The sequence below is a fragment of the Crotalus tigris genome, unplaced genomic scaffold (genome assembly GCF_016545835.1).
Source record: "Crotalus tigris isolate CLP2741 ecotype Arizona unplaced genomic scaffold, ASM1654583v1 scf7180000018403.257466, whole genome shotgun sequence".
NCBI lineage: Eukaryota > Metazoa > Chordata > Lepidosauria > Squamata > Viperidae > Crotalus > Crotalus tigris.
Window position 1 is genome coordinate 121,739 of NW_024096986.1, and position 23,262 is coordinate 145,000.

A 23,262-nucleotide genomic window follows, 5' to 3' on the forward strand; every position below is an offset into this window, starting at 1 on the left:
GCTGCTGCCCGTCCCCGTCCTTCCGGTCGGGGAAAAGGCAGCGGGGCGGCTCCGCGGGCGCAGCAGCTGCTGATCGGGCCAGGCGCAGGGAGATCCACAGCCAGACGGGGACCGCGCGCAGGTTTCGCCGCCGCCGCAGCAGCAGCGCAGGTGGGGAGGGGGCTGCGGAGGCTCGAGGGGGGGGTCTCAGCTGGGGAGGGGGAAGAAGGGGAGGGGTCCGCCCAGGGAGAGGCGCTGCCCGGGAGGGGGGCTCCGTGGGGTCTTAAATGGGGAGGGGGAGAAGGGGGGGGTTCCCGGGAGGAGGGAGTGGAAGCATAGGGGGGTCTCAGGTGGGGAGGGGGCGAAGGGGGGGGGTCCGCCCAGGGAGAGGCGCTGCCCGGGAGGGGGGCTCCGTGGGGTCTTAAATGGGGAGGGGGAGAAGGGGGGGGTTCCCGGGAGAAGGGAGAGGAAGCATAGGGGGGTCTCAGGTGGGGAGGGGGCGAAGGGGAGGGGTCCGCCCAGGGAGAGGCGCTGCCCGGGAGGGGGGCTCCGTGGGCGTCTTAAATGGGGAGGGGGAGAAGGGGGGGTCCCCGGGAGGAGGGAGAGGGAGCATAGGGGGGTTCTCAGGTGGGGAGGGGGCGAAGGGGAGGGGTCCGCCCAGGGACAGGCGCTGTCCCGGCGGGGGGAGAGGAAAAACTCAGGGGGGTCTTAGATGGGGAGGGGGCAAAGGGGGGGTCCGCCCAGGGAGAGGCGCTGTCCGGGAGGGGGGCTCAGGGGGGGGCTCAGATGGGAAGGGGGAGAAGGGGAGGGGTCCTCCCCTGAGCGGGAGTTGGGGAGGGGGGCGGGAGGGCCGTCTTGGGGGGGGCGCCAGGGGGCGAGGATCGGGACTAGGACAGCCCCTCCCTGGATCTCCCCGAATCCCGGGGGATCCGCGCAAGAGGGGCGCGCGCTCTTTCCCCCTTCTCGGAGACCCGGAAGTGTGTGTGTGTGTGTGTGTGTGTGTGTGTGTGTGTGTGTGTGTGTTTGTGTGTGTGTGTGTGTGTGTGTGTGTGTGTGTGTGAAAGAGAGAGGGAGAGAGAGAGAGATTCTCGGGGGAGGGGTCCCCTTCCTTCCGGCTCCCCCTTTGCCTCCCCCCCGGCCCCCCTCCCTCGGATCTCCCAGGGTCCCCCAACCCTCCCCAAATCAGGGGGTCCCCGCCGGGCAAGTCGGCGCAAAGAGCCGGGAGTTGCGACCCCCGTCTCCCCCCCCTTTACGGTGGGGCGGAGGGAGGGGGGAGGTGGAAGGGCCCCCTCCCCCGTTTAAGGGGTGGAGCTTTGGGGGGGCTCTCTTGAAAGCGGAGGGAGGGGCACAGCCTGCCCCCTGCTCCCCGCACAGGTCCCACAGGTGTGTGTGTGTGTGTGTGTGTGTGTGTGGACACTAAGAGAAGGAATGGGCCCCTTTTCAATGCTTGGAAAAGCAGGAGGGGAGAGACAGCCCTCCCCCTTTCCTACCCCTCTCCCCGCCCCGGACAGGATGGCGTGCCCCCAACCCCTCCCTCGCCTCAAAATAAAGGGGGTCTCCCCCCCTCTTTCTCTCTCCTTCCCAGTCCAGGCCAAGAGCTTCAGCAGCCAGGAATCAGCTACCAGCCCACAGGACACATCCGGTAGGTGTGGGAAGGGCTCCTGGAAAAGTGGGGGGGGCTGTAGAGGCTTCGGGAAAGGGGGAGACCCTTTGCTTAATGCAGGGAAGAATTGGGGGGGCTGGAAAAGACACCCAGCCCACCCCCCACTCACCCATCCCCATCGTGCTGCAGGCCGTCCCCGTCCCCTAACTGGTCATAATAAGGGGGCGAGCGAGGCTCCGGGGCTCAAGCGTGCCATGCCCCCCCACAAATAAAGGGGGCGCCCCCTTTTTCCTCCTGCTGCTTTCCTCTCCCCGTCAATCTCTCCCTGCCCCCTCCTTTCTTCCCTTCCGGGGTCCCTTCAGAGCATGTCAGTCCCCCCCCCCACCCCGATTAGCGGAGGGGGGCAGCTCCAGAGCAGCCTTGAATGGGGTGGGGGGACCAGGCTGGGCCCGCCGGGGAGGGGGGCTCTGGGTGTCAAGAGCCACGTCTGACACTCCCCCCCCCCCCCCTGTTTCCTTTCCACCCTTCCAGGGAACGATGGAGGAAGAGAACAACCTGGGTAAGCCGGGAGCTGGTGTTCGGAGGGAGCGTTTGGGGGGAACAACAGGGCAGCCACTTGGACAGCGAGCTGATGCCAGTTCGGAGGAAGAGCTGCGGCTGGATTGGTCTCTCCTGATAGCGGAACAGCCAGATTCTGGCTGGCCGGTTGACCCTTCTGGGGAGACCCCCTCCCCACCCGTGAGCACGGCTCCCTCCCTCCCTCCCACCCACCAATGGGCCTCCTTCCACAGTCCTGGCTTCTGACAGTCTGCTTACTGGGAAAAACCCCAGGATCGCTGCGGAAAGGAAGGCCGGCAGTCTCACCAATGGGCTGGGAGGAACTGGCAGGCCAGAGGAGGAAGGGGTGGGGGGGGGTGGCCCTCGAGACCGGTTTGAGCAAACCCCTTGGATCCGCCCCTGGCAGTCGGGAATTCCACATAGAATCCCCCTCCCGGCAGGTTGAATCTCGCTCTGTCGGAAACAAACCAAGTTGGAAGCTGGCTTGCAAGCTTTGGGGGGGGGAGGCAGGAGGGTCAGTCCTGCTTGCTCCGGCCTGCCTCTGCATCCTGCCCCCCCCTCCCAGCCCAGTGGATCCGGCATCCTCCCGCAGCGCTATGCCACCAGGCCTGAGTCTCTTCCGGGTCACTCCGCTCGCTCGGACCCAGTGTTGCTGGTGGGGCCTGGATATAGTGGCCGTACTCGGACTTCCGGTGTGGGGCTGGGGGCTGCTGGGACCCAGGCTGTGTTTCAAACCAGAGGGTAACTTCCTGACTTGTTTTATCGGCGGAGTTTTGCTAAAGTGGGCTTCGTACGTTGTGGGAATCCCGTTTTAGCAACTCTGGGAGATTCACACACACGCACAAAGAAACCTCAGGGCAGGGGTGACTCTTTTCCAGAACTGTCCCCGTTTCCGGCCTGCTCAGTGACGCCCCGACATCTTGGATCACGGCCCCACGTTTCTTCCCCGGGCACGCGTGACATTGTCTCGATTCCTTTGTGTTAACACTGTCTTCCCAACTTTGCAGGGGACGCCGGCGAATTCCGGCTGATCCTGGTGGGAAAAACCGGAGGTGGGAAGAGCGCCACGGGCAACACCCTCCTCGGCCGGCCGGTGTTCAAGTCCATCCTGGCGCCGCAGGGCACCACCCTGAGCTGCCAAAGGGGTCAAGGAAGATGGCAGGGCAGGCAGATTTCCGTGGTCGACACCCCGGCCATTTGTGATTCGGAAATCACGAGCGAGATGGTGCAAAACGAGATCAAGGCTTGCGTCCAACTCTCCCGGCCTGGTCCCCACGCCCTGATCTTTGTGACCCAGGTGGGGCGCTTCACCGCCGAAGATGCGGCTGCTGCAAAGCGGGTCTGGGATATCTTTGGGGCCGAGTCCGCCGGGCACACCATCGTCGTCTTCACCTGCAAGGAGGACTTGGGCGGAGGCTCCCTGCAGGAGTACGTGCAAAAGTCCGACAACCGGAACCTGCGGGGCCTGATCCGGCGGTGCGGGAACCGCTTCTGCGGCTTCAACAACAAGGCCGCGGGAGCCGAGCGGGAGAGGCAGGTCACGGAGCTGATGGAGATGGTGCAGAGTGTCTCAGCGAATGGGAGGAAACACTACGTCATCCGCGAGGTGCCTGTGGGGGGTCAGCATGCTCGGACACCCTTACAGGACCGAAAGGACCGTGAACGGGCGTCGGAGGGGTATTCCAAGAAGACTCGGGTATGGATTGGGTTGGGTGGCATGGTGGTGGTGATTGTGATTGTGATCATTCTGGCGGTCAAGCTGTCGTGAGTCCTTTGCAACGTGTCGGGAGGGAGCGGGAGGGAGCCCGTTGTGGGTGAGTGGCCCTGATTGCAGTGAACGTGCCACACCTGGGGAGGGTGGCGACGCCAGGAGACCCACGGTTCCTTTCGCAGCCCAGCGTCTCCCCGGTTCCTTCTCTGTCTCCAGGCCTTGGGACCCCTTGACTCAGTGGTTCTCAACCCGTGGGCCGGGACCCCATTTGGGGTCGAACGACCATTTCACGGGGGTCGCCCAACAATGCCGTCCGCCATTTTTTCCCCCCTTTTCCTTAGCTGGGCTACTCCCTTTTATTCTATTGGCTTTCGAAGCCAATAGAAGAGACTCTCTTGAATAGAGTCTCATTCTATTGGCTTTCCAAAGCCAATAGGAACAGTCCAGGCGGTCTCTGCCCTGCTGAGCCCGCCAAAAGTCCCGTTCTGCAAACGGGGCTGCACCAGTTGAGTAGTCCTCGACTTACGACCGGTGGAGTAGTCCTTGATTGGGGGTCGTGGCATTAAAAAGGTTGGGAACCACTGCCTTGACTGGTCAGATTGGGGAGCTGGAGAATAGATCCCAGGATTCTGCATTGGGGGGGGGGGGAAAGGCCAGGGGGTGGCACAGATAACGGAGCCAATCCCAGCTCACCCACGTGCTAAAATTGTGGTGCAAAATCTCAACGTGCCTCCGGACACCGTTTGAACGATGGATGATCTGCTGGTGTCAATGCTCAGCAACCCCACAGGGAGATTTTCACCAAGTGTGTGTGTGTGTGTGTGTGTATGTGTGTGTGTGTGTCCCTAGGCCTTCCCGACGTGCGCTCCATCGTCTCCAATTTGGGTCCATCCACTGTTCTGAGGAGAAAAGCTCTTTTTTTTTCTCTACGACGGTCCCACCACTGAAATAAAACAACACACACACACCCGGGGTCTTCTGTGACTGAGGGGGACTAGAATGGGGTCTCCACAATTCGGGGAGGGGGAGGGGGAGGGGAGGGGGGGACGAGAGAAGAGATGATCTCACGTCTCCGGTGCAAAATGGGGAAAAAAAATAAAAAATAAATAGCCGAATGAAAACGGTTGCATTTACAAGAAAATGAAAAACGAACATGCAAATAATCTTTACGCTTTTGACGATCGTTTCCTAAACGTCTGTATTATACAAGAGATATATATATATGCAATGTAAAGTTTGCCGAACAACATCCCGTAGACATGTTTAACACTAATTTCCCGGTAAGGTCTACCCCAGGGGCGTCAAAGTCGCCGCGTCGCGTGATGTGCCGCGATGTACCACGACTTTTTTTCCCCACTGCCTGAGCTGGGGTGAGCCCGGCCTACGCGTGAGGCAACCGGCCCGCGGGCCAGCAGTTTCACACCCCTGATCTGCCCTAACGCTATGCTCTCCTCGGCACTTTGATGAATAAAGGCACTTCCTACGCTGATTGGTCGATGTCGATTGCAATCTTTCGATTCGGGGAGCGCACCCCAAAATTCAGGAGGGGGGCAGGCAGCCTAAAAGGGACTTCGCTTCTGGGATGGGGGCCACGGGGGATCGGGCCTGCGGGGAGTGTCGATGTGTCGATTCAAACCACAAAAGAGAGCCAGGTGCTGCCTCCCACACGGGGCGGGTTCTGACCTCAGAGTGCGAGCGGACAGATCCCGTGAAGGGGAGTCGGTCGTGCGCCCCAAAAGCTGACAGCATCCTCGGTTGTCTAAACTGAGAGGCGGAATCAAAACCGGGCAGAGTTATTCGTACCGCTTTGTAAAGCCTTAGTAAGGGCCACCCCTGGAAGGCTGCATCCAGTTTTGCCCACCGCGTGGCGAAAAAAGGGGGTGAGGCTTTGGAGAAAGGGCAGAGAAGAGCAACTAACTTGATTAAGAGCGTGGACTCTAAACCAGGGTCTCCAAACGTGGCTACTTTAAGACTTATGGATTTCAAATCCCAGAATTCTCCAGCCAGCGTATCTGGACTTTATACTATCAGTGGTATAAACCCCTTATTTGATGAGAGAATGTGATATGTTCACTGCATACCCACCATCCACTCATAAAGTTTATCAAAAAAATGTGATATATTATGTTCACTGCAATACCCACCATCCACTCATAAAATTTCCTATTAAAATGTGATATATGTCCACTGCAATACCATCCATTAATAAAGTTTCCCTATCAAAAATGTGATATATTATGTTCACCGCAATACCCACCATCTACTAATAAAGTTTCCCTATCAAAAATTGCAATATATTACGCTCTCTGCGTACCCACCATCCACTAATAAAATTTCCTATTAAAATGTGATATATGTCCACTGCAATACCATCCACTAATAAAGTTTCCCTATCAAAAATGTGATATATTATGTTCACTGCAATACCCACCATCCACTAATAAAGTTTCCTATGAAAAATCTGATATAGGTCCACTCCGAGACCCTCTGCATCACCCCGTAAAGGGGGGGCACTTCCACCTCCCCCCTCCTCCCCCCTCCCCCCACCCCACCGCAAGGCAAGGGCACCACGGGTGGGGGGGCTAGGATTCAGGTTAGGGTCCCACCCTAGTCTGTCACTCCCTCTCATTTTCCAATTCTGTAAGGATCTCCTACCTGAGCAGAGGGTTAGACTGGATGACCACGAAGGTCCCCTCCACCTCTGTTGTTCGATGAGGCGGGAAGAGTCGCCTGCTCGAGCAGGGGGCTGGACTAGATGACCTCCAAAGTCCCTTCTATTATTCTGTAATTCTATGATTCTCTAAGGGTCTCCTGCTAGAGCAAGGTGTTGGACTAGATGACCTTCAAGATTCCCCAAGACTCTGTCATTCTATGATTCTCTAAGGGTCTCCTGCTTGAGCAGGGGGTTGGACTAGATGACCTCCGAGGTCCCCTACAACTCTGTCATTCTATGCTTCTCTAAAGGTGTCCTGCTTGAGCAGGGGGTTGGACTAGATGACCTCCGAGGCCCCTTCCAGCCCTTGTGATTCTATAAGAGTCGCCTGCTCGAGCAGGGGGCTAGACTAGATGACCTCCGAGGCCCCTTCTATAACTATCATTCTATGATTCTCTAAGGATCCGCTGCTTGAGCAGGGGGCTGGACTAGATGACCTCCAAGGTCCCTTCCATAACTCTGTCATTCTATGATTCTCTAAGGGTCGCCTGCTTGAGCAGGGGGTTGGACTAGATGACCTCCGAGGTCCCCTACGACTCTGTCATTCTATGATTCTGAAAGGGTCTCCTGCTTGAGCAGGGGGCTGGACTAGATGACCTCCAAGGTCCCCTACAATTCTGTCTTTCTATGTTTCTCTAAAGGTGTCCTGCTTGAGCAGGGGGTTGGACTAGATGACCTCAGAGGCCCCTTTCCAGCCCTTGTGATTCTATAGGCGTCGCCTGCTCGAGCAGGGGGGCTAGACTAGATGACCTCCGAGGCCCCTTCTATAACTCTGTCATTCTATGATTCTGAAAGGGTCTCCTGCTCGAGCAAGGGGTTGGACTAGATGACCTTCCAGCTCCCCTCTATAACTCTGTCATTCTACGATTCCGGAAGGGTCGCCTGCTCGGGCAGGGGGCTGGACTAGATGACCTCCGAGGTCCCACCCCAGTCTGCCATTCTCCTCTATTCCTTCCAAATCACTGGGAATCGTGATCAGGGAGAGGAAAGGTTTGATTTCTGGGAGAGAAGAACGGACAGGCTGATGCACGGAGAGGGGGAGGCAGAGACCCCCCCCTTATCTCTGGGGTGGGGGCTATGGGGGCCTTGGGGCTCCTGGGAAGAGCCCTGCCGGGCTGGGGAAGGAATTGGGGGGGGGCTGGGGGGGCTGCTGAGCCTTGCAGGATGGATCCCAGATGGGAAAGATATCCGAGGGACGGACGGTGGAGGCTGGGCAAGGATCGCAAAGGCCACAAAGAACAAAAAAAACGGGGGGGGGGGATTTGAGGTCAGCCAAGAAAGGCCAGCCGGGAAATTCCCCCCCCCCCCAGCCGGGACTTTCCAAAGAAAAAAGCCCGATTTTTCCTTCCACGGAAAACAGAAGTTTCTTTGGCTGGGTCCATTCCAGGCCTCTGCAAACAAAGCCAGCTGGAGGAGGCTCCCGGGACAGCGTAATTTCGGAGGAGAGGGCAAATTCCGGCCTTTGTTCTCGCAAGGTCTGGGAATGATGGGTGCTTTTCAGGGCCACGGACACACACACACACACACACACACACACACACACACACACACACACACACACACACACCGTTTCCCCGGCCAGCTTGACCAGAGGCCAAAGGAATCGGTTGGGTGTTGGAAGTCTTTCAATGCTTCTTTTCCAAGACTGGTTTTCACAGTTTCAACCGGTTTCTTTTCTGATCAGAATGGATTTTTTTTTTCTGCAATGCCCAGAGGCTCTTGGGCTGAGGGGGGCAGTCAGAGGAATGGAGGGAGTGAGTGAGGGAGGGAGAGAGAAATAAAGAAGAAGAGAAGGAAGGAAGGGAGGGAGGGAGGAAAGAGAGGAGAAAACAAAGAAAGAAAGCAAGAAAGAAAGAAGGGAGGGAGGGAGGGAGGGAGAGAGAAATAAAGAAGAGGAGAAGGAAGGAAGGAAGGAAGGGAGGGAGGGAGGAAAGAGAGGAGAAAAGAAAGAAAGAAAGAAAGGAGGGAGGGAGGGAGGGAGGGAGGGAGAAATAAAGAAGAGAAGGAAGGAAGGAAGGGAGGAAAGGGAGGAGAAAAGAAAGAAAGAAAGAAAGAAAGAAAGAAAAAAAGGGGGGAAAGAGGAAGAAAGAAAGAGAAAGAAAGAGAAAGAAAGAAAGAAAGAAAGAAAGAAAGAAAGAAAGAAAAAGAAAGAAAGAGAAAGAAAGGAGGGAGGGAGGGAGGCAGGGAAGGAGAGAGAGAGAAAGAAAGGAAGGAGAAATAAATAAATAAAGAAAGAAAGAAAAAGAAAGGGAGGGAGGGAAGGAGAGAGAAAGAAAGAAAGGAAGAAAAAGAGGGAGGAAGGGAGAGAGAGAAAGAAAAAGAAAGAAAAGAGAAAGATAGAAAGAAAGAAAGAAAGAAAGAAAGAAAGAAAGAAAGAAAGGAGGGAGGGAGGGAGGGAAGGAGAGAAAGAAAGAAAGGAAGGAAAAGAGGGAGGGAGGGAGAAAGAGAGAAAGAGAGAGAGAGAAAGAAAGAAAGAAAGAAAGAAAGAAAGAAAGAAAGAAAGAAAGAAAGAAAGAAAGAAGACAGACGAAAGGAAGAAAGAGAGAAAGGAAGGAAGGAAAAGAGGGAGGGGGAAAGAGAGAGAGAGAAAGAAAGAAAGAGAAAGAAAGAAAGAAAGAAAGAAAGGAGAAAGAAAGGCAGAGAGAGATGAAAGAAAGAGAAAAAGAAAGAAAAAAAAGAAAGAAAGGAAGGAAGGAAAGAAAGAAAGAAAGGGAGGGAGAAAGAAAGAAAGAAAGAAAGAAAGAAAGGAGAAAGAAAGAAAGGCAGACAGAGAGACAAAAGAAAGAGAAAAAGAAAGAAAGAAAAGAAAGAAACAAGGGAGGGAGAAAGAAAGAAAGAAAGAAAGAAAGAAAGAAAGAAAGAAAGAAAGAAAGAAAGAAAGAAAGAAGATGCGGAGGAAGGAAGGAAAGATCCTGGAGGGTCCGGACCTCCCCCCCTCTTCTCCCCCCTGTACCAATCGGGGGGGCTTCCTCCCCCTTCAATATGGAACAGTTGCCTTTCCAGTCTGGCTGCTGGGGGGGGGGCGGTCAGAGCGCTCTGCAAACTGGCTTGCAAGGAGCAGAAGAAGCGAGGCTGGGTTTCTGCGGGGGGGGGGGCGCCACGCAGAGCCCCTCCCCACATTAGAATGATAGGGGGAGAAACAGCCGGAGCCTCTCTTCCCCCCCCCCCCGCACCCGAAAAAAGGTTGGACTAGATGACCTCCGAGGTCCCTTCCAACTCTGCCCTTCTCTGATTCTGTAAGGGTCTCCTGCTGGAGCAGGGGGTTGGACTGGATGATCTCCGAGGTCCTTTCCAACGCTGTCCTTCTGTAGTTCTGTGAGAGTCTCCTGCTGGAGCAGGGGGTTGGACTGGATGACCTCCGAGGTCCCTTCCAACTCTGCTCTGCTCTGATTCTGTAAAGGTCTCCTGCTGGAGCAGGGGATTGGACTAGATGATCTCCGAGGTCCCTTCCAACTCTGTCCTTCTGTAATTCTGTGAGAGTCTCCTGCTGGAGCAGGGGGTTGGATTGGATGACCTCCGAGGTCCCTTCCAACTCTGCTCTGCTCTGATTCTGTAAGGGTCTCCTCCTGGAGCAGGGGGTTGGTATGTTCTACTCATTTCCTCTCCCCCTTCCTCCAGGAAGTCAGGGCCAGTCTCCCCTTGCCTCTCTGCCTTTGCAGTGCATCATGGGACGGAGGCAATTACAATGAGCACACCAACCTCACCAGTTTCCCCGACGGCCCCCTCCCCCTCAAAAAAAAATGAAGACACGCCCTCTGTTGTAAGAACCGAAAAGATTTATTAATAAGATCTCGGATGGAAATTAAAACGGTAAGATTCTCACCCGGAATCCCTCGTTGAGTCCACGTTGGCCACTGGAAGGCAGTGTAGAGCAGTGCCCTCCCTCCCTCGCACCTTTTCGGAAACCAGGGACTGGTTCCGCGGAGGACGGTTTTTCCGTGGAGCGGGTGTATGTGTGATTTCACACGCTGCCTGGACGCCACACACGCACAGAAGGAGCCTCGCTTGCTGGGGCAGCCCTGCTTCCGGTGCACCGCGGCCCGGTGCTGGTCCGCAGCCAGTGAGTTGGGGACCCCTGTTGTACGGCAGCGGCCCCCAACCTTTCGGGCACCATAGAGAGCGGTTTTTCCATGGGCCAGAGAGGAGCATGCTTCCGCATGCTTCTTGCATCCCGCCGACGGAGCTTCGCCTCTGCGTGGATCGTTTTCTGGCATGCCGCGGCCCGGTCCACGGCCTGTGAATTGGTGCTAATCTACGGCCCGTGAATTGGGTGCTGGTCCACGGCCGGAGAATTGGGGACCCCTGGTGTATGTAGAGGACAACAGAGACGGCCTTGCGGAAAATATGCGGCAGCTGTTAGGACGACGTGAATTCCCTTCAGGAAAACAGGAAGGGGTGAGAAAGAACCTCAAGGCTCTCCTGCCTTGATGTTCTTCAGTACCAGCCGGAGCGAACGGGAGACATTTTCCGGATTCTGCTACTATAATCGTTACTGATAAAGTCTAATATTTCTTGTGTCAGTGGTTTCTTGGCCTGGTCTACCTTGAAGGGGTCCCAAAGAAAATATGGGGCACCCAGCGGTGGGATTCAACCAGTTCGCACCACTTCGGCAGAACCGGTAGCCAATGCAAGCCCGGCATGGACTTCTGGAAGGAGCATTGACACAGAGAACCGGTTGTTCCCATATTTGAATCCTACCACTGGTGGCAGCTGTTAGGAAAACATGGATTCACCCCAGGGACACAGGAAAGGGTGAGATAGACCCTCAAGGCTCTCCTGCCTTGATGTTCTTCAGTACCAGCCGGAGCGAACGGGAGACATTTTCAAGATTCTGCTACTATAATCGGTACTGATAAAGTCTAATATTACTTATGTTGGTGGTTTCTCGGCCTGGTCTACCTCGAAGGATTGACAGATGGGGTAGCCCCCCCCCCAATATGTGGCAGCTGTAAGAAAAACTTGGATTCGCCCCAGGAAAACAGGAAAGGGTGAGAAAGAACCTCAAGGCTGTCCTGCCTTGATGCTCTTCGGTGCCAGCCGGAGTGAAGGGGAGACCTTTTCAAGAAGCTGCTACTATAATCGGTACCAATAAAGTCTAATATTTCTGTCACGGTTCCGACAGATGAAACCCTTCAAAGAACCTCGAGGCCTTGTTTATTTTTAAAAAAACCTTTATTTGACTAGCATAGCATCGGCACTAACACAATCGAAGCCCAAAAAACTGAGTTCCCCTCCCCTGAGTACATAGTATCAACTCACAATTCCCTCCACTAACAGTCATAAATCACATTCTCCAATTAGTTTGAAATGCAGGCTTCCCTCCCAGTTCTCCAGCCCGCCAATTCTTATCATCTCTTATTTCAACAACCTTGGTTCTCACACGAGGGTCAGATTTATTAGGTCTAGCTGGACTCTCCTGCACATTCCCCCACCCACCCCTTCCCCAGCATCATCTAACTCTAAAAGAAAGTAGAACAAAATGGCTGCATCTCCTTAACATCCCTAAAATGGCTGCATCTCCCTAACATCCCTAAAATGGCTGCATCTCCCTAACATCCGGCGTTAGCAGTGTTGACAATTTCTTGTGTCAGTGGTTTTTCTGGCCTGCATACACCCCTGGTGTATGCAGAGGGCAACAGAGACGGCCTTGCGGAAAATATGCGGCAGCTGTTAGGACGACGTGAATTCCCCTCAGGAAAACAGAAAAGGGTGAGATAGAACCTCAAGGCTCTCCTGCCTTGATGTTCTTCAGTACCAGCCGGAGCGAAGGGGAGCCGTTTTCAAGATTCTGCTACTATAATCGGTACCGATAAAGTCTAATATTTCTTGTGTCGGTGGTTTCTTGGCCTGGTCTACCTCGAAGGATTGACAGATGGGTAAGCCCCCCCCCCCCCATAAATACGTGGTAGTTGTTAGGAAAACATGGATTCCCCCCAGGGAAACAGGAAAGGGTGAGAAAGAACCTCAAAGCTGTATGCCTTGATGTTCTTCAGTGCCAGCCGGAGCGAAGGGGAGAATTTTCAAGATTCTGCTACTATATTCTGCACCAATCAGGTCTAATATTTCTTGTGTCAGTGGTTTCTCGGCCTAGTCTACCTCGTGCGTTGGGGACCCCTGGTGTACAGCGCCAACCCCCAATCTTTCGGGCACCATTGAGAGCGGTTTTTCCGTGGACCAGAACGGAGCATGCTTCCGCGTGCTTCTTGCATCCCGTTGACGGAGCTTTGCCTCTGCGTGGATCGTTTTCTGGCACGCCGTGGCCCGGTCTACGGCCCGTGAATTGGTGCTAATTACGGCCCGTGAATTTGGTGCTGGTCCACGGCTGGAGAATTGGGGACCCCTGGTGTATGTAAAGGACCACAGAGATGGCCTTGCGGAAAATATCCGGCAGCTGTTAGGACGACGTGAATTCCCCTCAGGAAAACAGGAAGGGCTGAGGAAGAACCTCAAGGCTCTCCTGCCTTGATGTTCTTCAGTGCCAGCCGGAGCGAAGGGGAGACGTTTTCAAGATTCTGCTACTATATTCTGCACCAGTCAGGTCTAATATTTCTTGTGTCGGTGGTTTCTCGGCCTGGTCTACCTCGAAGGATTGGCAGATGGGGAAGTCCCAAAGGGGCATGGGTCCAGGCTGGTTGAGAATTCAGCTGTGGGTCCGGTTGATATCGGGGGAATGGGATTGGAAGAAGAAGTCCTTTCGCCCGAGGGGAGGAACCAGGTTCTCAGGAGAGCGAATTGGATCGGGGAGACTCCATCGCGAATCTCGGGTTCTTCGGTGGTCACCGGAAGACAGAATGGGGGGACAGGAGGCCATGAAGTTTTGCAATTGGCGCCGAGGCTCCGTTGGACTTTCGCGTGCCCGTCAGAAAAAAGGGCACAACCAGGAAAAACGCCCGCCCAGCTGCCGTTTATCTGTTCTCATCATGTCTTGCGTGTAACAAGGAGCATCCCTGTTCGTCTGCACCAGCTCGTCAATCATGGTCATCAGGTTGGCCACCTGAATTTCCCGTTCTGTCCCTTGGGCCTTGTTGTTGAACGCCAGGTAGCGGTACCCACACTGCGACACTTGATCCAGAAGGGAAGCATCTCCCTCGGATAGGAATTCGTCCAGAGATTTATCTTCTAGGTCGTCTTTCCGGGTGAACAGGAGGATCATGTACTTCTTGGCATTGAGTTTGAAGATCTCATTGATCAGCCGAGCCACGTCCTTCTCCTCCTGGGTGAAACGGCCGGGGCGGATCACTTGCAGAATGACGTGCGGGCCCGGGGTGCAAAAGCTCACACACTTGCTCACTTCGGCGGAGATTTCTCGCTGGGGACGTGTCGTGTCGAGGAAGCCGGGCGTATCCACAACCACGATGTTCCTGCCCTGCCGCTGCGCCTCCTCCCGTCGGCAGGTGAAGGTGATGGAGTTGGGCGACATCCCAAACTGAAAGACTTGGCGTCCTAGGATGGTGTTTCCCGTCGCGCTTTTCCCGTTGCCGGTTTTGCCCACCAGGACGATCCTCCGTTCAAAACCTACAACCCAAAGCGGGGGGGGGGGAGGAGAGGAGAGAAGAAGGGGATAGGTCAGCCATGTTGGAGGAGATGAGCGGGCTGGGCCTGCGCGAGAGGTCAAAGGCGTCAGAGGTCACAAATACCTGCGTGCCCGCAAAAGATCTAAATTCAGCCCCCTTTGAATGCCTTTCTTATCTCCAGCTCATTTCCCGTGATCCGTTAGTAGGTCAGATTCTTGTAGCGAACTGAAGCTTGCAATAAATCTTGATACTCATTTGAACAGCTGGAATCTCCTGATTTTCCTGGTACTTGATCTATCTTATCTATCTGTCTGTCTATCCTAATTTATATCTGTCTGTCTGTCTATCTATCTTCTATATCTATCTCTATCATCTAATTTATCTATATCTTTCTTTATCACCTTATTCTATCTATCTATCTATCTATCTATCTATCTATCTATCTATCTATCTCTATCCTAATTTATATGTCTGTGTCTGTCTACCTACTATATCTCTATCATCTAATTTATATCTGTATCTTCTATATCTCTATCATCTAATTTATATCTGTATCTTCTATATCTCTATCACCTAATTTATATCTATCTATATCTATCTATCTATCTATCTATCTATCTATCTATCTATCTATCTATCTATCTATCATTAGTATCTATCTCTAACTTCCACCTAATTTATCTGTGTCTGTCTGTCTGTCTGTGTCTGTCTGTCTGTCTATCTATCTATCTATCTATCTATCTATCTATCTATCTATCATCTATCTATCATTATCTATGTCTATGTGTCATCTATAATTTCTCTCTCTCTTCTATGATTTAGTTATCATCCCTCCATCTATCCATCTCTCGTAGGAGATAACCAGGCTGAGCCAGAGGGAGACGTCAAAGGCGTCATCGGTCGTGAATCCCTGCGCACTTGCAAGGGATCTGAATTCAGCCCCCTTTGAATGCTTGTCTGATCTCCCGCTCATTTCCCTTCGTTCGTTAGTAGGTCAGGTTCTTGTAGCGAAAAACCGAAGCTTGCAATTCATCTTGATCGCTCACTTGAACTGCCCGATTCTCCTGATTTCCCGGGCGCTTGATGAGCAGACGGGCATCGTAGCCTGTCCCTCCACCCAAGACAGCAGCTCCCACTCCCACCCCCCATGCCTCCCCCCCCAGGGGCCAAGACTTTACCTCGGATGCTTCCAGCCATTTCCAGACAACGTCGTACGGCACAAAACACCCGGGAGAAATTTCTGGATAAAAAGAGAAACATCCATCAGCCGAAGGAGAGGCCGTCTCGCTTCGCGATAGCCACCAACTCGCCTCCCCCAGAAGACGCCAGCAGGAATGGGAGGGGGAGGGGCTTAAAAGAAGCCCGCCCCCTTCCTCACCTTTTCCTCCCTTCCCACTCTTGTGGTCCCACCCTTTGCGGGTGACAAAACAATATGGGCCCCGATTCTCAAAAACGACAGGCAACTCCCCGCTCCGTACAGGCAAGTCCTCGGGTTACGACGGCCCACCCCCCAATTGAGACCCCCTAAATTTACGTCGCCATGCTTCCCTTGCCGTCGTTAAGCGAATCACGGCGGTGGTTCAGCGAGCAAGCCGGCCGATGGGGGAATCCCATTTCTCCCTTGACTTTCTGCGTCGGGAGGATGGCAAAAGCGGATCGGCGTGACCACACGTACAAACACAAACACACACACACACACACCAGGAGGCTGCCACCGTCGTCAATACGAATCGCTTGGCAAGGCTCTGAATTTTCGATCCCGTGGGAAAAACTTGCCCAGCTCATTGATTTTCAACGCTTTTTCCACTTTGATCACTAAATGGACAGTTGTAAATTGAGGACTAGCTGTGGCTCCTGAGGTGCTGGCAGCTGGACAGTCTCCAAGGACTGTCCCCATCGGACGGCCGGACGGTCTCGGCCCTGTCTCCCAGCCCCGCCCGTCATCCACTGCCCCACTGGACCTCAAGCCTTAATCGTCCCCGCCCCCTCAGCCTCCAGAAATAGAAATAGAAATAGAAATAATAGAAATAGAAACAGAAATAGAAATAGAAATAGTGGAATCTAGTGTAGTGGAATGGGAATAGGAAATATGGAGTGGAAAGGAATAGGAGAATGGAATGGAATGGAATGGAATGGAATGGAATGGAATGGAATAGAATAGAACAGAATAGAATACAGAATGGAATGGAACGGAATAGAATAGAATACAGAATGGAATAGAATGGAATAGAATAGAATAGAATAGAATAGAATAGAATAGAATAGAATAGAATAGAATAATAAAATGCAGAATAAAATAGAATTAGAATAAAAACACAGACTAGACCAGGGGTAGCCAACCGTGGCTCTTTTATGATTCGTGGACTTCAACTCCCAGAATTCCTGAGCCAGCATGGCTCAGCTTGGAAACTCTCTTTTTCCCCTCAGCATGGCTGGCTCAGGAATTCTGGGAGTTGAAGTCCATGAGTCATAAAAGAGCCAAGGTTGCCTACCCCTGGACTAGACCAGTGTTTCCCAAACTTGACAATTTTAAGGCATGAGGACTTCAACTCCCAGAATTCCACAGCCAGCAACACTGACTGTGGAATTCTGGGAGTTGAAGTCCACATGCCTTAAAATTGTCAAGTTTGGGAAACACTGGACTAGACTATAGACTAAAATAGAATATGGAATATGGAATATGGAATATGGAATAGCATAGAAATATAGAATAGAATAGAAATACAGAATAGAATAGAATGGAATGGAATAGGATGGAATGGAAGATGATGGGAAGGGAAGGGAAGGAGGAAAGTAAAGGAATGGAATGGAAAGGAATACAATACAATACAATGGAATAGAATGGAATGGAATGGAAAGAAAAGGAATGGAATGGAAAGGAATACAATGCAATGGAATGGAATGGAATAGGATGGAATAGAATAGATAATGGGATGGGAAGGGAAGGGAAGGGAAGGAAAGGAATGGGATGAAAAGTACCTTGGAGGTCATCTAGTCCAACCCCCTGCCCAAACAGCACTCCCTACACCATTTCTGACACACGGCAGTCCAGTCTCTTCTGGGGAGGGGGAAGTTCGGGAGGGGGGGGGGAACGGACAGAAGCTCGTCTCCCGGAGGTTTTTTTTTGAGGGGGTGGGGGCGTTAGAAAAGGTTTTCCCGATTGAGGAGGGCAGCTGAAGCCCCCTCGCCCCCCCTACCTCCCTCAAAGCCCCCCCCCACCGCCCTTCGCCCCGCTGGACCCCGAAGTCCTCCAACTAACTTGAAAAGTGCCCCTCCCCTCCCCGTTCTTCCCCCGTTCACTCCCTGACCGGGGAGGGCGGGGGGAGAAGGGGGGGACCCAGGGACCCCCCACACACACACACTCCCCCTGCTCCTCCTGCCTGCTGGAAAGGGGGGGGGACGCGACTGCCCCCCTCCCTCCCTCCTCTCTCCCCGCTTTCTACCCGGCTCGACCTGTCGGACAGCAACCTGAGCAAGTCTCCAGCTGGGCGGGGAGGGGGTCGCGTCTGCCTCTCAGCTGCTTCCCCCGACGAGCTGCCGGCTGCTTTCGCTTCTGCCGGGGGGGGATCGCCCTTCATTAGCCGGAGGTGGGCGGGGCACGACGGGGAGGGGGCGGGGTCTGTTCCCTACGCCCCCCCCTTCCCGCCTGATTGGCTGCGAGTCTGAAACGCGGGGGGGGGGCGCGCGAGGGTCTTCCTAGCCCTTCCGGGAAGCCAGTCACAGAGCCGGCTCTTGGCAAGGGTTCCCTGGAGGTCATCTAGACGTACTGCAACCCCCTCCCCCTACTGGAGTAGGAGAGCCTCACAGAAGAACGGAAGAACAGTTGGAGGGGACCTCGGAGGTCGTCTAGCCGCACCCCCCTCCTGCTTCAGCAGGAGACCCTTAGGGAAATTACATGGCTGGAAGGTACCTCGGAGGTCACAGAGGAACGGAAGAACAGTTGGAAGGGACCTCGGAGGTCGTCTAGCTGGACCCCCCCACCCGCTCCAGCAGGAGACCCTTAGGGAAATTTCATAGCTGGAAGGGACCACGGAGGTCATCTAGTCCCACCCCGGCTCGAGCAGGAGACCCTCACCAAAGAAGAGAGTCAGAAGGGACCTCGGAGGTCATCTAGTCCAGCCCCCCTGCTCCAGCAGGAGACCCTTGGAGGTCATCTAGCCTGACCCCCTGCTCAAGCAAGAGATCTTTAAAAAAGAAGAGAGTAGGAAGGGAGGTCAGAGGTCATCTAGTCCAGCCCCCTGCTCAAGCAGGAGACCCTTAGAGAATTACACAGCTGGAAGGGATCTTGGAGGTCATCTAGTCCAGCCCCCTGCTCGGGCAGGGGACCCTGACAGAATCGTGGAATAAAAAGAGTTGGAAGGTTAGGGGGTTGGACTAAATGACCTCCGAGGCAACTTCCAACTCAGGTCGCTCTCTGATTCTGTCAGGGTCTCCTGCTCGAGAAGGGGGCTGGACTAAATGACCTCCGAGGTCCCTTCCCACCCTTGTTACTCTGAAAAGGTACATCTAAACAGCCCAGAACGTCCCTTCCTACTCTCTTATTTTGCAAGGGTCTCCTGCTGGAGCGTGGGGCTGGACTAGATGACCTCCCAGTCCCTTCCAGCTGTGTCATTCTCTAAGGGTCTCCTGCTCGAGCAGGGGGTTGGACTGGATGACCTCCCAGGTCCCTTCCAGCTGTGTAATTCTCTAAGGGTCTCCTGCTCAATCAGGGGGTTGGACTGGATGACGTCCAGGGTTCCCTTCCCGCTCTGTCACTCCGTGTAAGGGGACATCCGAACAGCGGAGGAAAGCGAAAGTGTCTCGGCGGCGGCGCTGCCTGGAAATCACGTGATCGAAAAGAAGAAAGGCCCAGAGCGGCCCCCTCCCCTTCCCCCCCCCCAACATCCATAGGAAACGGGCTATTTTCTTCTCCGCGTTGATTCATCGCCCAAGGGCCGCTCCGGGCTGGGTCGCCTCCCCCCCCTCCCCCTCGCGCCCCCCCCCGGGCAAAAGCCAGGCTCGCTTCCTCTGCTCTCGGCCGGCCGCTTTGCAGGGCGCCCCTCCCCCTCCACCGCCCCCTCCCAGCAGCCTTTCCATCGGAACAGAACGGGAAGGGTCCCTCGGAGGTCATCCAGCCCAACCCCCCCTGCGCGAGCAAGAGACCCTGCCAGAATCAGAGAGTGACAAGACTTGGAAGGGACCTCGGAGGCCATCTAGTCCAACCCCCTGCGCAGGCAGGAAACCCTTAGAGAATTGCATGGCTGGAAGGGACCTCGGAGGCCATCTAGTCCAACCCCCTGCGCAGGCAGGAAACCCTTAGGGAATTGCCTAGCTGGAAGGGACCTCGGAGGCCATCTAGTCCAACCCCCTGCGCAGGCAGGAAACCCTTAGAGAATTGCACGGCTGGAAGGGACCTCGGAGGTCATCTAATCCAACCCCCTGTGCAGGCAGGAAACCCTTAGGGAATTGCATAGCTGGAAGGGACCTCGGAGGTCATCTAGTCCAACCCCCTGCGCAGGCAGGAAACCCTTAGAGAATTGCACAGCTGGAAGGGACCTCGGAGGTCATCTAGTCCACCCCCCTGCTCGGGCAGGAGACCTTTACAGAATCGTGGAATGACAGAGCTGGAAGGGACCTTGGAGGTCATCTAGTCCAACCCACCGCTCGAGCAGGGGACCCTGACAGAATCAGAGAGTGACAAGAGTTGCATGGGACCTCAGAGGTCATTTAGTCCAGCCCCCCTTCTCGAGCAGGAGACCCTGACAGAATCGGAGAGCGACAAGAGTTGGACGAGGCCGCGGGGATCCCTCCAGCTCTGTGATTCTACTATTTTCTAAGGGTCTCCTGCTCGAGCAGGGGGTTGGACTAGAAGATCTCCCAGGTCCCTTCCAGCTCAGTCATTCTGTGATTCTGTTAGGGTCTCCTCCGTGAGGGGTGGCGGGGATGGAAGGGTTGGACTAGATGACCTCCCAGGTCCCTTCCAGCATTGTCCTTCTGTGACTCTCTAAGGGTCTCCTGCTCGAGCAGGGGGTTGGACTGGATGACCTCCGAGGTCCCCTCCCACACGTTACTCTGAAAGGCTACATCTAAACAGCGGAGGAAAGCGAAAGTCTCTCGGCGGCGGCGCTGCCTGGAAATCACGTGATCGAAAAGAAAAAAGACCCAGAATGACCCCCTCCCTCTTCCCAGCATCCTTTCAAACGGAACACAGCCGGAAGGGACCTCGGAGGCCATTTAGTCCAACCCCCTGCGCAGGCAGGAAACCCTTAGAGAATTGCCTGGCTGGAAGGGACCTCGGAGGCCATCTAGTCCAACCCTCTGCTCAGGAAGGAGACCCTGACGGAATCGTGGAAGGACAGAGCTGGAAGGGACCTCGGAGGTCATCTAGCCCAACTCCCTGCTCAGGCGGGAGACCCTGACGGAATCGTGGAAGGACAGAGTTGGAAGGGACCTCGGAGGTCATCTAGTCCAACCCCCTGCTCGAGCAGGAGACCTTTACAGAATAAGAGTGTTGGAAGGGGCCTCGGAGGTCATCTAGTCCAGCCCCTTCTCTCCTTGCTCAGTTTCCATCCGTTGTTTCTGGTCGAGAAGGAGACCGTTACCCAAATCACAAGAGTTGTAGGGCACCCCGGAGGTCATCTAGTCCAACCCGCCGCTCGAGCAGGAGACCCTTACGGAAGCACAAGAGCGGGAAGGGAGTCCCCCGGAGGTCATCTAGTCCAACCCATTGCTCAGGCAGGAGACCCTGTGGCTATCCTCCTTGAAAGCCTCTGCTTGCTCTCCCCAGAGCCCCCCCCTCAGAGCCCCCCCCTCAGTCTCTTCCCTGGGAGGGGTCCGTCCCATCTGCAACCCTTCCACACCTCTCTCCCCCCCCCCAATAACTGGTTGCAGGCCCCTCCCCCCTCCCAGCGAGCAAGGCGCAGCCTCTAAAGACGGAACGAAAGTGAAAGTCTCTCGGCGGCAGCGCCGCCTGGAAATCACGTGATCGAAAGGAATATGACCCCAAACGACCCCCCTCCCGCCCCCGCCTCCCCCCCCCGCCGTAAACAGGTGGGCTCCTCAACGCAACACAACACTGGGCTATTTTTCGCCCTGTCTGTTCATCGCCTCTCCCCCCCCCCGTCTCCCCTCCCTCCCCCCCCCGCAAAAGCCAGCCTCGCTTCCTTTCAATCGGAACAGAGCTGGAAGGGTCCTCGGAGGTCATCTAGCCCGACCCCTTGCTCGAGCAGGAGACCCTACAGAATTACAGAAGGAGAGATTTGCAAGGGACCTCAGAGGTCATCTAGTCCAGCCCCCAAGCTCGAGCAGGAGACCCTACAGAATTACAGAAGGAGAGATTTGCAAGGGACCTCGGAGGTCATCTAGTCCAGCCCCCAGCTCAAGCCGGGGATCTTTAAAGAATAAGAATTTGAAGGCATCTCAGAGGTCATCTAGCCCAGCCCCTTCCTCGAGCAGGAAACCCTTTCAGAATTGCAGAAGGAGAGAGTTGGAAGGGACCTCAGAGGTCATCTAGCCCAGCCCCCTGCTCAAGCAGGAGGACCCTACAGAATTGCAGAAGGAGAGAGTCGGAAGGGACCTCGGAGGTCATCTAGTCCAGCCCCCTGCTCAAGCTGCAGACTCTACAGAATTACAGAATGAGAGAGTTGGAAGGGACCTCGGAGGCCATCCAGTCCAGCCCCCAGCTCGAGCAGGAGAGCTTTACAGAATAAGAGAGCTGGAAGGGACCCCGGAGGCCATCTAGCCCAGCCCCCAGCTCGAGCAGGAGACCCTACAGAATTACAGAAGAGAGTTTGAAGGGACTTCGGAGGTCATCTAGCCCGACCCCCAGCTCCAGCAGGAGACCTTTACAGAATAAGAGAGCTGGAAGGGACCTCGGAGGTGTTCTAGTCCAGCCCCCTGCTCAAGCAGGAGACCCTACAGAATTACAGAAGAAGAGAGTGGGAAGGGACCTCGGAGGTCATCTAGCCCAGCCTCCTGCTCAAGCAGAACACCCTACAGAATTACAGAATAAGAGAGTTTGAAGGGACCTCGGAGGTCATCTAGCCCGACCCCCAGCTCGAGCAGTAGACCCTACAGAATAAGAGAGTTGAAAGGGACCCCGGAGGTCTTCTAGTCCAGCCCCCTGCTCAAGCAGGACACCTGGTGCCATTTCAGACAACTAGCTGTCCAGTCTCTTGTGATGGAGCACCTACCCACCGCTTCTAGTGGCAAGTAGTTCCACTGGTTGATCGTCCTCACTGTCAGGAAGTTTCTCCTTCATTCCAGGTTGCTTCTCTCTTTGATCAAGTTTCCAACCGTTGTTTCTCGTCCTGCCTTCTGCGGCTTTGGAGAAATGGTAGACCCCCCCCCTTTCTCTATGAAAGCCCCTTAGATCGGGTGTGTGTGTTTGTGTGTTTGAACCTGGCTCTTTTATGACTTGTGGACTTCCAACTCCTAGAGTTTCTCAGCCAGACAGGCTGGCTGAGGAATTCTGGGCGTTGAAATCCACAAGTCATAAATGGGCCAAGTTTGAAGACCCCGGCCTTAGAGATTAGTTTCATTGCAGACATTTCGTGACCCAACTAGGGAACGTCATCAGTGCTACAAGAGAATGAGGTTTGTGGAGTGGAGGAGGAGGAGGAGGAGGAAGGACTGGGGGCCAGGAGGATGACATCCCTCCCATCAATCACTTGTTCAGATTTCCCGTGGTTTATGAGTCCTGCTCAATCAGTTGATTGATGGCTACTAAATACCCCACTCAAAGGGATTCTGTTGTTTTTCGAGTGACGCTGCCCTCTGGTCAAGCATGTTTTACAAGAGGGGGGGCATGTTGGAGAAAGAGGAGAGATAGATAGATTAGAATGAAAGGAAAGAAAGAAAAAGAAAGAAGGAAGGAAATAGATAGATAGACAGACAGACAGACAGAAATGATATATTAGAAAGAAAGGAAAAAAGAAAAAGGAAAGGAAGGAAGGAAAGAAATAGATAGATAGATAGATAGATAGACAGACAGACAGAAATGATATATTAGAAAGAAAGGAAAAGAAAAAGGAAAGGAAAGGAAGGAAGGAAGGAAGGAAGGAAATAGATAGATAGATAGATAGACAGACAGACAGACAGACAGACAGATAGACAGGAATGATATATTAGAAAGAAAGGAAAAAAGAAAAAGGAAAGGAAAGGAAGGAAGGAAACTAGATAGAAATGATAGATTAGAAAGAAAAAA

At 54.2% G+C, this 23,262-nt stretch overlaps 2 protein-coding genes across 3 annotated transcripts; one reads left to right on the forward strand and one right to left on the reverse strand.

The window, feature by feature from the left end:
• LOC120311953 (GTPase IMAP family member 2-like) lies at positions 1-4,210 on the forward strand. 2 transcript variants are annotated; one of them, XM_039352076.1, is made up of 4 exons: positions 1-150; positions 1,565-1,621; positions 2,114-2,141; positions 3,148-4,210. In XM_039352076.1, exons 3-4 carry the CDS (start codon positions 2,120-2,122, stop codon positions 3,906-3,908), a joined length of 783 nt encoding a protein of 260 aa, XP_039208010.1. In that variant the 5' UTR covers positions 1-150; positions 1,565-1,621; positions 2,114-2,119; the 3' UTR covers positions 3,909-4,210. The 2 variants fall into 2 exon arrangements, with proteins under 2 accessions (XP_039208010.1, XP_039208011.1); XM_039352077.1 differs by having other exon boundaries at positions 61-150; positions 1,570-1,621.
• Positions 4,211-12,016: 7,806 nt separating this feature from the next.
• LOC120311950 (GTPase IMAP family member 9-like) lies at positions 12,017-17,657 on the reverse strand. Its single transcript, XM_039352066.1, has 3 exons — positions 17,547-17,657; positions 15,257-15,318; positions 12,017-14,079 (listed from the first exon to the last, which is right to left on the reverse strand). The coding sequence occupies exons 1-3, from the start codon at positions 17,654-17,656 to the stop codon at positions 13,424-13,426; spliced, it is 828 nt and encodes a 275-aa protein (XP_039208000.1). The 5' UTR covers position 17,657; the 3' UTR covers positions 12,017-13,423.
• Between the last annotated feature and the right edge of the window lie 5,605 nt (positions 17,658-23,262).